The following is a 12,828-nucleotide window of genomic DNA, read 5'->3' on the forward strand; positions in this document are numbered from 1 at the left end:
TTCATAAAAGAAAGCAATAAGATTTAAAGATATAAACAGACTATTTCATCTGCCAGCATCCATAAAGTAAAACTCAAGGGAACATTTTCACAATAATTCACTTGCCTTTTTAGAAAATATTTGCAAGCTGCAAGCCACATTTGGGAGGGTCACTATAACTGGAGATTTTGAATATATTAAATAAAATCAACAACTTAGGTCATTATTCATTACAGTATCTGGCAATTTTTTAAAGTGTTTATTAACATTTAAGGGACATATTAGGACGATGTCACTATATCACTATTCTTATTTGACTAAGACAAGTAACAGTTATGATAATAGTCATATCTTTATTTTTCACAGAATAACAGAAATTTAAATCTATAGGGGACCTCAGAGATCATTCTAGTCAATGCCCTCAGTCTCTAAGGAGACTAAGGATTCCAGGATTTGTCCACAGTCAAACAGCTAGGCAGGGGCAATTCTGGAGTGCAAATCTCAGGCTCCCCAGGGCCAGTGTGCTAGGCACTATCCCCAGTGCCAGGGAGAGAGCACACAACAAAACAGAAAATTTTCTGCCTTCATGGAGCATAGATTCTAGTCGGGGGAGACAGACAAAATAGGCAGTAAGTGCTATGGAAAAAGAAGACATTGAGCAGACTAAAGGGAATAAAAAGAGCCAGCAGTTGGAGAAGGCAAAGGACTGCAACCTGAATGGTGTGGTCAGCGTAGATCTCATGAGAAGGCAGTGCTTGAGCAAAGCACTGAAGGAGGTGCTGGAGTCAGCCATATAGACATCGGGGAGAAGAACACCAGGTAGGGAAACAACCAGTACAAAGGTCCAGAAATAAAAGCATGCCTAGCGTGTTCGAGAAACAGCAAGAGAGTCAGTGTGGCTAGAGCCAAGTAAGGGAGGAAAAAGGAGATGAGATCAAAGACATAAAATAATCATGTAACACCTTATAGCCATTACGAGTCCTTGCAGTGCTTTGAGCACAAGTGTGATGTAACCTGATTCTGGCTTTCAGGGGGCCAAGGTAGGAGTAAAGAGAGCAGTGGAAGCCCAAAATATTAAACCTATGAAAGCAGAGCAGCTCCAGTTGAAGCTGAGGGGTTGGGCAGCACCTAGGGGTTCCATGGAACATGGTTTGAAAACCAACAGACAGACCATGCTGCATTAAAGGCTTTTGTAAAATACAGATGTCATTTAGTATGATTATATCTATCTGTAACCTCTACCTATGCCAAAAATTTCTTCAAAATCCACTAAAAATCATAGACATGCCCAAAGTAAAGCTTTTCTTGCTTCCCATCTTACTATCAGATTAACCACCAAATTTCCAGGTATATTTTCTGCCATTTAGCAGTGTAACAAATTTAGCTGAAATAAGTTTATCTCATAAATTATCCAAAATGCCACACATTAATTATAAAAGAGAAACTTCATTTTGGCCAATTATCTCACTTTATTACGATAATAAAGCGACCTCTCTCTTACAGACAAGATACGGTTAAAAAAAAAAATGCCACGTGCTCGTCTGAAATCATGAAGAGAATTAGGACTAGAACATAAGCATCTTAGTCCGAGGCTAATTCTCTTCTCACTATGGTTTGAAGCAAGTACTTTGATTTTTTTTTTTTAATCTTATTATGAAAATAAAATTCCCACTAAATATTCTGAATTATTTGGAGGTGTCTTGTACGCCTGAGACTTTCCTTCACCTCGTTTCATGGCTCTGGGGCTGCCCGGCCCACTCCGACTCCGCGTGTCTGACTCCGAAGTCCGGGAGCTGGATCTGGAACTATCTTCTTCCTCGGACCCAGAGGAGTCATCCAGGAACGGGCTGCTGCTTATTTGAGTCGCCTTCTAAAGAAAAGCAAATCAGCCCCCTGTGTCCATCTCTAAAGTCACCCCTCTCTTTAGGTACAGAATGTATTACCCGGAGAAGTCATGGAATAAGATTTTTTTTAAAGGAATACAAGAATATACTTTTTGATCATCCAAGTCATGTTATATCCCAAATTCTAATTCTAATTCATTTGTCAATTATAAAAGATTCCTAAAAACATAAGGCTCTTGATATCTGACAATACTTATTTTAATTAGGTACTTCAATCAAGGGAGAGGAACCCAGGCAGTGATACAAAGATCTTTCCAAATTAGGAGTTTTCATTACGTCATTAATAATATGTTTCTTTTAAACAATTAACAGCCAGGGAGGGGATGGAGAATCACGTGGGACATAATAAAAATGGACTCAGACCTCTAATACTCTGATAAGAATAAATATCTTCTCCAGATCTTTCTATTTCTTCTCTTTTTATGATATATTAGTGTGAACTTTTAAAACTCCTAGAAAGGGAGAGTCAGTGTAAAATGTCAAGAAGGGGGCCTGGGGCTTGAATAAACAGTTTTCTTGATCCATCATGAAGAGAACCACACATGTTTTAACAGTAACAATGATGAGTTACCCCTTTCAAAGTTGTATACACTGGGGTTGTCATATTCTTGTATATCAGAGATGTATAAAGTCCTGATGTGGTATAGGAAAGCATTGCAACAGAATCTGAAACAGAAAAAATGATTTTTTTTAAAAAACCTTCTAACTAGCACTTAGGTCTATTTCTTATGAATGCGAATGAGCAAAATTTCCAATTAAACAGAAATTGGATTAGTACACATGATTATTCATTATACAGTATCCTTTAAGAATGATGGCATTTACAGGTTTAATTATACACTCTCTTACATGGTTCATTCTTTCCTCCTGTGTGCTAGTTCCCCTACTAGACTGTAAGCTCCTTGAGAATAAGGATCATAGCTTCTATTTCTTTGGCATCTCCACCCAGCTCAGGCTGGGCAGAAATGAGTGTAAACACCTGCCGACTGAGTCAGTGAGTAGTACCCTTTGAAGATACGCTCTGATTATTCATAGCCCTATTACTGAGAAGGTGTTAAAACATCACGATTCTTAAGCCTTTATCAGGTGAAGCTCATGTTGAAAGGTTAGAATATATTTCCTGGGTGGCAAGAACGGAATATAGCTGAAAAGGAATAGAACATCAACAGTTACCTCTAAGACTTGGATTAGGATAGGGAGGGAGCTGGCAGAAGGAACCATAGGAAAAGTCCTCTTTTTATTCCAGACAGTTTTCTGTCATTGGGTTTTATTTTTTATAATGGACATGCATTGCTTCTATAATAATTTTTTGAAGAAAAAAGAGGAGGAGGAATGTGTTTTAAACTCTGGAAAGAGAGGACATAGAAACCAATATTTTTACAATTGTAAACAGCTTAAACCCCACAGGTTCTTTGCTTTAGCCTCTTTCATGCAAAAACATAATGAGGTTCTCTCTATATGAGAGCTGATCATATATGTGCCCCTGTACTGAGTAACACGAATCTCAATTTTAAAATATAAATTGGCAACCTTAGAAATCATTTTCTGAAAGTCTGCATAATTCTATATATTCCAATGACTTTAGACATTTAGGAAGTTTTTGGCTAGTGAAACAGCAATACAAAATCACCTATTTAAAAAAATTTTTTTTATTGTAGTAAAAAACACATATACAATTTACCATCTTAACTATTTTTAAGCGTATAGTTCAGTTAGTGTTAAGTATATTCACATTGTTGTGAATCAGATCTCCAGAACTTTTTTATCTTGCAAATTTGAAACTCTATACTCATTAAGCAACAACTCCCCATTCCCCCTCCCCCCAGTCCCTAGTAACTACCACTCTACTTTCTGTTTCTATGAATTTGACTACTTTAGATACCTCATATAAGTGCAATCATACAATATTTGTCTTTCTGTGACTGCTTATTTCACTTAGCATAATGTCCTCAAGGTTCATCCATGTTGTAGCATGCAAAATCACTTACTTTTATTAACATTCTCCATATTGAAGGCCTCAGACATTCGAATGCCTGATTTGGCTACAGCATAAATTCTGCTTTCCTAATGTAAAAGAGAAATTTAAACTGGATATTTAAAGCAAAGAAATGATTACTTTCAATACACATGTTTTTCATTTGTTCTTCATTTAATATTCACCAGAGTACAGCATTATGATAAAATTGTCATCAGCGCCAACTAAAATATGCCACCGTGAATAGCACTGCAGAAATTTTTTCCATCCATTAGTCACTCCATTATTTATCTTTGTTCCCAAATTTTTGCTTGGTATTTTAAATTCTTTTGAAGAGATAGGAAAAGAGTAAGAGAAAGCCTATTCACAATCACTGACAATACATAAACACTACCTTTAATATTCTACCATTCTAGAACATGGTTAAAGGAAAAAAAGGGAAAACCTTGAATGGCTGTAACATGAAGCCAGAAACCATTCATAATCATTGACTATACATAAATATTACCTTTAATATTCTACCATTCTAGAATACAGTTAAAGAAGAAAGAAAGAATATGTCAATGCACATTTCAATGAAGTAGAAGAAGTACTTGAGGTCAAATAATAAATGAATTTTAGAATTGCAATGGAATTAAAAATATTATCTTGTTCCAAAAGTAGGTTATTTTGCTTTCTCTTCTTTTCTGAGAGAGACCTCTGCAATGGATACTGGACAGGCTATTAGCCTGGCCCCTGTGAGAAAAGGGACTCCAGGTCGTTCCTAATGCACAGATCACCATGTCCTGAACTCTGTAATGCCTCTAACCTGGACACAGTTGTCTGGACCAGGGCATAGAGGGAAACTAAGGCAGTCCTCTTCAGGTCTGTGCTAGCCAATGGCCTGCGAGATAACGGGCATGAGATTCTAACTACCTGAGACGCTTTAGATTGAAGAGTGGCTGACTGAATGAATCAGAGGCAGTTTCTCTGAGAGTGTGATTGTGAGACACACACAGAAAGATAAACAGCAAAGTGGAAAGAACAGAAAGACATATGAGAATAAGGCAGTAAGCAGGAGATGTGAGGTGTTAGAGGCCGTGAGCGAGTAGAGAAGAGTAGTTAGCAGCAGTGAGAGAAGCAGAGAGGCAGTGTAGACAGAGAGGACAAGCTGAGCCACTGGACAAGGAGCAAGGGGGTCACCTGTTCTTAAGGAGCTGACTGTCAGAGGTGCTGCTGTATCATCACATGTTGTCCCACTAGAGTGACTACTGTATTTTGAATAATATTCCAGTTCAACAAGGATGAGCTATGCCTTAAAATAAACTCTTCAAAATCCTTAAAATAAACTCTCATAAATTGAGGTAACTAGAATACATCTCTTTTCCTTGAATCCTGAAAATACCTAACAAACAAAAATAAAACCTCAAACTTGGCCAGCCTGCTAGAAGGCTTCTGAAAAGCAATACTACTTTTTCAGGACTGAATAGCTTCAGAAGACAAGAAGAGAGAGAGAGTCAAAAAAGTAGTAAAAAGCGTTTGCCAAATAAAACAAACTTGAAAGCCTAACTTCAATCTCTGAAAATCTCAACATAATAAAAGAAGCAAAATTTCATACTGCTCACTGCCTAAAGGGCAACATAATTGAAATTCCAGAGATTCACATGCCAATAATGGCCACTTTTTTAATGCTATTCAGAATTTCATAATAAACTACAGATGGTTTCACGTGCAATGAAATGTTCTTTTGAAAGTAAATAAGAGCAGATACATCTCAAGGTCTGAATTTATACTAGGAAAACACAGTTGCCTTAATTTACTTAAAATTGCACTGGTCACTAAATAAAAAATAATAACAACAGAACATGACTCCAAAAACAAAAAAATCATGCAACTCAGATGTTTCTCTGGAGGCCAAAGTTTAAATTACATCAATATGTAAAAGAAAACTAAAATTTACAAGACAGATGATTTCACTTTGTTTCAAATATAGGAAGAATTTTTTTTAATCTAGCAATTCCTAGGAAGAATCACACAATTGATGGGTTAATTATTGTATTAATGGTTAATGTTTCAATGGAAGAAATTTCAATCTATTCTAGATATATAGGAAGATGCTTTTGGTTAAAGCAATGGATTTATGAGCTCATGAAGAGTAAAATAAATTTCTCTTAAGGCCAGTCAAGTAAATGATTAAGTTAAAAAAAACAATGACCAATAGGAGTTAGGTGTCTTGGTCCAGAATTCACACAAAAGTATTACACGGTTAGGAGGAACCCTTCTGTCCCACCCCTGATGTTTCCTTCCATGTGGAGGGAGCTCCAGTAATTGAACACTCCTGATCTCTCTCCAGTGATTCACTTTCCCCTCCCCAAGGAGGAGGAGTGACTTGAGGTGATTGGTAAACTTAGAAGGAGAAACTGAACTGAGCTCAGCAACTTTCTCTCTCCTTTCTCTTGAGAAGTAGCTGCCTGAGGGAAACAACCATTTGTTCTTTCACCAGATTGTAAATTCTAGAGGGGCAGGGCCTCCCCAGAGTAAGCCTGTGGTGGTCCAGTGCTACCTGGGAATGCGTGAATAAATCAAGCTAATTCTGAGGTTCAGTACAGCATCGGAAAGCTCATTTGCCCACCAATTCTCTAAAATCAGTTTTATCAACAATAAAGGTAATATTTTGATCTCCCACCTGTCTTATCTTTGTCTTATATCTCAATTGATTCAGAACTCAGTGAGAAAGAGAAGGGAAAATTGTTTTCTGGAAACCGGGAATTGTCAGAACAAAGCTGGATTTGAAAAGAAACAGGAAAAGAAGAAAGTAAAACCTGAAAACCAGCGTCAAGAAAAAACGAGCGTGCATGCGTTGCACACAGCAATATAATTTACCCAAGAGGGAAAACGGTGCAGCGGAGGAGTTGGAGGTTTGCTGCACGCCGCCTTCTTTGCTGAGTCACACGTTTCCTGGTCGTCTGAACACGGGGATTCCAGGGAGTCATAGGGAAACAGTCCATCATCACAACTAGTGTCCATATTCTCTAAAATTTCTGTACTGTCACCATCAACTAGGTCAAGGTCTGTTTCCTGAGGTCTCAGTGGTCGTATCATGCTTATAGCATTTCTGTTTGTACCAAACATCCTATCGGAACTTAACTGCGGCTGGCTCAAGTGTCTTTTGGCTAGAGCTACACTTATACTGAAAACATTAGGAATCCTTAACTTTGGGGGTGGCAGGTTTGATGAAGGTGTTAATTGTGCTCCTTTTCCAGGCAGTGAGTTAGGATGCTTTGGAGTCAAAGCTGGGGTCAAAATAGGGCTAGGGGTGTTGGCCTCACTCGATGAAGAAGAATAATCCAGTCTCTGAGACTGAAATTTTTTATTCAGTTCATCTGAGGAACTATCATGCTCCTTTTTACTTGATTCAGAACTTCCCTTTCCAAGAGGACAATTCTGAGCTTTCCACTGCGCCTCCTGTTGCCAAGAATACAGCTTCTTGTGTTCTGGTCTCTTTATGCCAAAAGTCTCTTCTTCAAATATAGAACTGCTGTCATCAGACGCTGTCAGATACGTCTCACTGCCCATTCTGCTACACTGGACCCCTTCCTCTGACGTGTGACTGGAAAGGGTGGACGTGTACCTGGACTTGGACCTTCCTTTGCTCCCGTCTTCCTCATCGGAACTCCAGTCACTCACGGCAGCCCCAGAATTCTGGGATATGCCGCCATCCGTTACAAAGCTTGCTCTGGCTTTCCGATTCTGTTCTGAGACACAAGGGGTTTGATGCAATGTTCTCGGACCTCGGCTGTTTTCTTGAATTTGGTTATCAACAGACTTTTCTGGAATTTCCATTTCTAGAAAGACATGTATCATATTGGCATGTTGCCTTTAATAATATAATCTTTCTGTACATTTAGCTTTACATAACTACATTGTAAAAACTGGAATTTTCATATGAATAAAGTTAATTTACATTATCCTTTTCTAGTTGTACATCTTTTTTAAACCCAAGTTTGAAAACTAAGCTTTCTATAAAACATGGAGCCCTAACACTTCAATAGAATAATATCAAAATTAAACTGCTTTTTACAAAGAAACACATTGGGGAATGAAACCTGACAATAGTCTAAGGAGAGATAATACAAGAAGTAAAATGTGAAATAGGGCAATGCTGACTACCAAAGAAAGCAGCCACTAAAAAAATGAACACCATTAATTCTATTTTAGAACCAAAGAAAATAACCCTCTTTCAATTAAATTTCAAAATTATCATAAATAAATTCAAGTATAGTTATATAATGAATATAAAGCTATAGTTTAAAAAACAAACTTTGTTCCCAAGCTTGAATACATGAAATATGCAAAACCATGAAGAAAACATAAACAGAGGAAAGCTTTCCTCACTCTACTTTTGGTTTAATTGTAACCGCAAAATGTGTTTTTATAATAAGAATAACACTCTTGGGCCGGCTCTGTGGCTTAGCGGTTAAGTGCGCGCGCTCTGATGCTGGCGGCCCGGGTTCGGATCCCGGGAGCGCCCGGAGGGACCACTTCTCCGTCCAACGCGAGGCCGAGTCCCGCGTACAGCAACTAGAAGGATGTGAACCTATGACATACAACTATCTACTGGGGCTTTGGGGGGAAAAAGCTGAATAAATAAAATCTTTAAAAAAAAAAAAAAAAGAATAACACTCTTTAAAAATGTCTTTGGATATGGCTTATTTTTGATTATAACATAATTAATAGAATGAACGATTGGCTTCATACAGTAAACTAAAAGTTTGGATTGAAGAGTACAAAAGAAACTTTGAAAACCTGAAAACACAGATATGGCCTTCCTAATCAAGGAAATAAAGGCTGAACAAATATACTCTACAATTCGGTGTCAGGCAGTTTGTTAAATTTACAAATGAGCAAGAGCTGCAAGACAGGCAGCCTCAGTTTTCTGAGCCATACTGGACTATTAGAAAATGAGAAGGAAATTAAAATGATTTCTCAAAAAAGAAAAAAAAATGCAAGTAATGGCATAAAAGCAAGTAGCAGAGGAGCCTTTTCACTGGAAAAACATTACGTAGTTTTCAGAATTTCATAACAAAGCATAGACGTAGCTTTTAGGGCTATAATTTTTCTCCTTTGAAGGAAGGAAGCAGGATCTGAAAATAAAGATGCAAAGTCAAGCCTCTCTAAAATACTTGGGAAAAGTCATACTGCAGGTGGCCTAACCAGCAGCCGCACAACAAAGCAAAAGCAAGAGGGACTTTTAAGACTAAAAGAAGGGTAGAAATCTGCACTCAGGTCCAAGGTTTAAACACCTAGGCAAATATTTTCCTCTCTGAAGCTGTACAGGGAAAATCGAAGCAGTTACTAACTTGTCCCCTGGTGTTCTTTTTCTTTATAAGTTTGCTACATCACACTTAATTTCATATTCCATATCAGGTAATTTTTTTATATTTTAAATAAGCAATGACTAGAAAGTTCATAGTTCTAATTTGAAACTCAGTTAAAACAAATACCTTGTAGGTACGACTATAAGCTTTGTAATTTTAAATATCACTGCTACCTACCGCAGGAAAAGTATCAAGGGGAAAATCAATTTCTCCCATGCAAAGACTCTCAAAAAACACACAAGATAACTAGATACACAAAGTTAAATGCTGTATTGCTCTTTAGAAATATTCTCATAAAACATCAAGTGGTCAAGAAAAAAATAAGGAAAATTAAACTATATTTGGATTAATCTCAGTAAATGATTTTTCCTTTTTAAAAAATGTCAAAGTGAATTCCTCTGGTCCATAAATACCTTCTATGTCTTTTCCTTCAGTGAACTCAGCTTCTTTAGATGATATCTTGCTCATCTCCTCAGACTTCACTATTTGAGGAGGACTCCTTGCTCGGGATAAAAAGCACTCAAAGGTCAAACTGCTTAGGCGCTGGCCTTCCGAAAGCTTCAGTGTGGGGACAGTGGACGACTTCTTCCCTTGGACTTCTGCAAGATCATTAATCAAAATCAACATCTGAATGTTTCATAACAGTTTGTTACACATAGAAACAAAGCATATAAAAACTGAGAAAAATCATTCCTTATACATATCAGAAAAAAGCCTCAAGTTCACCTTTGTTTATGTATAGTAACATGGAACCCTCAGTGTCTAGCATCACATGCCGATGTTTAAAATCCGTTTACATATTTTGGATTCAAAATATTCTTTAACTGCAGAGAGAAAAACATCTAATCCCTTTAAAAGTAGTTAGTTCTCAAACAAAAACACAAACAAAAAAACCAGATTACAAACAACTAGAGAGTGATAGTTTCTTGAAAAGTCAAATATTGGTAAATACCAGTCAAGTACTGGTAAAATTTGATTGTGAAGTAACGCTACTAACGGTGAGGAAAAAGAAACTGAGGTCCTGGTTGCCAAGACAACCAAAGGAAATTTAGATCATCATTGGGGCAAATATCACATGATCACTGCATTAACTTTTGCTTATCTTAGTTTTCAGTGTGCTTCTCCTAAGAATGCAGATGAAGGGGCTTGGTCTATGGGGACCACAATATGGGGGGCCTTAATCACTTCTTTAGAGAAAAAAGGGAGGGGGCAGTTTCAAGATAGAGAATTTAGAAAGCTAGTGGAGTGATTACTCAAGCACCTAATCATGGGTTTAATTCATCTTCTAGGACTTGCAACATTGCTGCTTGTAAGATCAAAGCATGGAGATTCCAGTGATAGTAAAAAAAAGTTTCCCAGGAAATTAAATTCTTAACTCTGGGAGAGCAAAGGGTTAAGTTAAATAGCAACTGATAATTGAGTCGAGTATAAGAAAAACACCTTTCTATAGTGTACTCCTTCAAATATATCTTTTAATATCTACAACTGATCATTTCTCACAGAACTAATTCATAATATTTTAATAATCACATATATGCATATATATATTTTAAGTCTATATCTATTCTTCTCTAGTCCAAGCCTAGGTTCCAAAGATCAATACCCCTTAGTCTACAAGACCTAAGAGGCTGTCAACGAAGACTAGAATTGCAAGCTAAGAGTATCAGAGAAGTATCAGCCTTTTGAGAGTGGGCTTAGTACATCCAATCTATTTCAACGAGGGTGAACATCACAAAGACCTGAAACTTCAGTTCTAAATATGGAATTCCGAATCAACTATGGCAACATCTATTTTTCATCATATAGGTAGAGGAAATGTGTGATATAAGAAATATATTTTGGTCTTCATTCATGGTTCCTGGCAAATAGCTCTAAAACCCTTGGAATTTCCTAAGTAAGAGCAATATGGCGTCTTTTGTTTTCATAACAAGCCCTTTCAACCACATCTGAGTGTACATTAATGAGATGATTTTTGGAAAGCGCCTAGATAGCCTCAGGATGAAGGCTGGTTGCCAGGAGAACCAACCAAGTGACTAGAGGGCTGGAAATTTCAGCCTCAGCTGCTACTCCCTACCTCTGATCTCAGGGGGAGGGGAGAGGGACTGGAGGTTGAATTAATCAACGATGGCCAACGATTTGATCAATCAATCATGCCTATACAGTGAAACCTCCATAAAAACCCAAAAGCATGGGGTTCAGAGAGCTTCCAGGTTGATGAACATGTGGAAGTGCTGGGAGGGTAGTGCAATTGGTGAGGGCGTAGAAGCTCTGAGCCCCTTCTCGCATATCTTGCTCTATGCATCTCTTCTATCTGAAGTTATATCCTTTGTAATAAACTGGTAATTTAGTAAGTACACTGTTTGCCTGAGTTCTGTGGGCCTAACAAATTATTGAACCTGAGGAGAGAGTCATGGGAACCTCCAATTTATAGCTGGGCAGAAGCAGGGATGTCAAACCGTGCTTGTGATTGTGTCTGAAGGGAAGGGGTAGTTTTGTGGGACTGAGCTCTTAACCTGTGGGATCTGACGACGCTAACTCCAAGTAGATAATGTCAGAATTGAGTTAAATTTGTAGGACACCCAGTCTGTGTCCGCTGAGAATTGGAGAATTGCTTGGTGTGGGAAAAACTCCCACACATCTGGTGTCAGAAGCATTGAGAGGAGAAGGAAAACAGAGGAGTTTTTTCCTTCTATAAAATGATGGCATAGTATTAACATGCAGTAGACAAAATGCTTTCATATGTCCTATAATCAATAATGCCCCATGAAACCAGTAAGGTACTAATACAATCACCATTTTACTAATGTAAAAAAAAAAATCTAGAGAGATAACACAGCTACTAAATTGTAGGGCATTAACGTTGACTTCAAAGCCCATGCTCTTTCTACCATGCCTGTACTTTTCCAGTGCATTCTGCTAAACCCCAGGGCTTTGTGGAAAATGTTGCAGAGGGTGCAAGAAGAGGCACGAATGAGGCCCAGTCTGCAGAACTCTGGACCCATCAACCAGGTAAAACTGCCCATACCTGTTTTATCTCTTGAGATTCTACAGAAAAATCATTGTTTTAAAAAGGGTTCTGTCGCTAAATAAAAGTTTGAAAAGCACTATACTAGGCTTTAATAAGCATCCACCCTCCTTATTCACCTCTTCAGCCCAATATGCAACTGAGTGGCTAGCACCAGAATAGCATACCAGGTAAATTTCTATCTCCAACTCTACCACTCATCCCTTAGGCTTTGAAGTTGAAAAGAAAGAAGGTAACCCTAAGCATTGGAAAATGCAAAGGATTTATTCATATTATAAATTCTGCTCAAAATATTCAGGCGTAAGAATTTCAATCACTGTTGATCCCCATGATACAAAATGAAAATAGAAAATAACATGCCTTTTTTTTTTCAAGCAAACGTATCTGAAATTAAAAGTTCAAATTAGTATTACCCCCTTTGGGTTATTCGCTACTGCCTAGCTGTGCTGTCTAATATGGACATGTGGCTAAAGTTAAATCAATTCAAATTAAATAAAATGTAAAATTCAGTTCCTTAGTTGCGCTAGTCATATTTCAAGTGCTCAATAGTAAAATTCTATACTGCCAAATAAATCCCAGTAAGCTATC

The 12,828-nt window shown here is 37.6% G+C and overlaps 1 protein-coding gene across 5 annotated transcripts in view; it reads right to left on the reverse strand.

The window, feature by feature from the left end:
• The window catches only part of PLEKHH2 (pleckstrin homology, MyTH4 and FERM domain containing H2), a 105,002-nt gene that overhangs the window by 55,504 nt on the left and 36,670 nt on the right, over positions 1-12,828 (reverse strand). For 4 of the 5 annotated variants that reach the window (XM_087436833.1, XM_087436830.1, XM_087436828.1 and 1 more), the window contains exons 7-11: positions 9,629-9,814; positions 6,721-7,682; positions 3,872-3,947; positions 2,455-2,549; positions 1,705-1,849 (exon numbers count right to left, since the gene is read on the reverse strand). In XM_087436833.1, coding sequence (XP_087292959.1) covers positions 1,705-1,849; positions 2,455-2,549; positions 3,872-3,947; positions 6,721-7,682; positions 9,629-9,814 — 1,464 coding nt within the window. The remainder of the gene's footprint in view (positions 1-1,704; positions 1,850-2,454; positions 2,550-3,871; positions 3,948-6,720; positions 7,683-9,628; positions 9,815-12,828) is intronic. The other variant, XM_087436829.1, reaches the window with a different exon arrangement.

The sequence above is a fragment of the Ceratotherium simum genome, chromosome 11 (genome assembly GCF_057802395.1).
Source record: "Ceratotherium simum simum isolate JZ-2026a chromosome 11, ASM5780239v1, whole genome shotgun sequence".
NCBI lineage: Eukaryota > Metazoa > Chordata > Mammalia > Perissodactyla > Rhinocerotidae > Ceratotherium > Ceratotherium simum.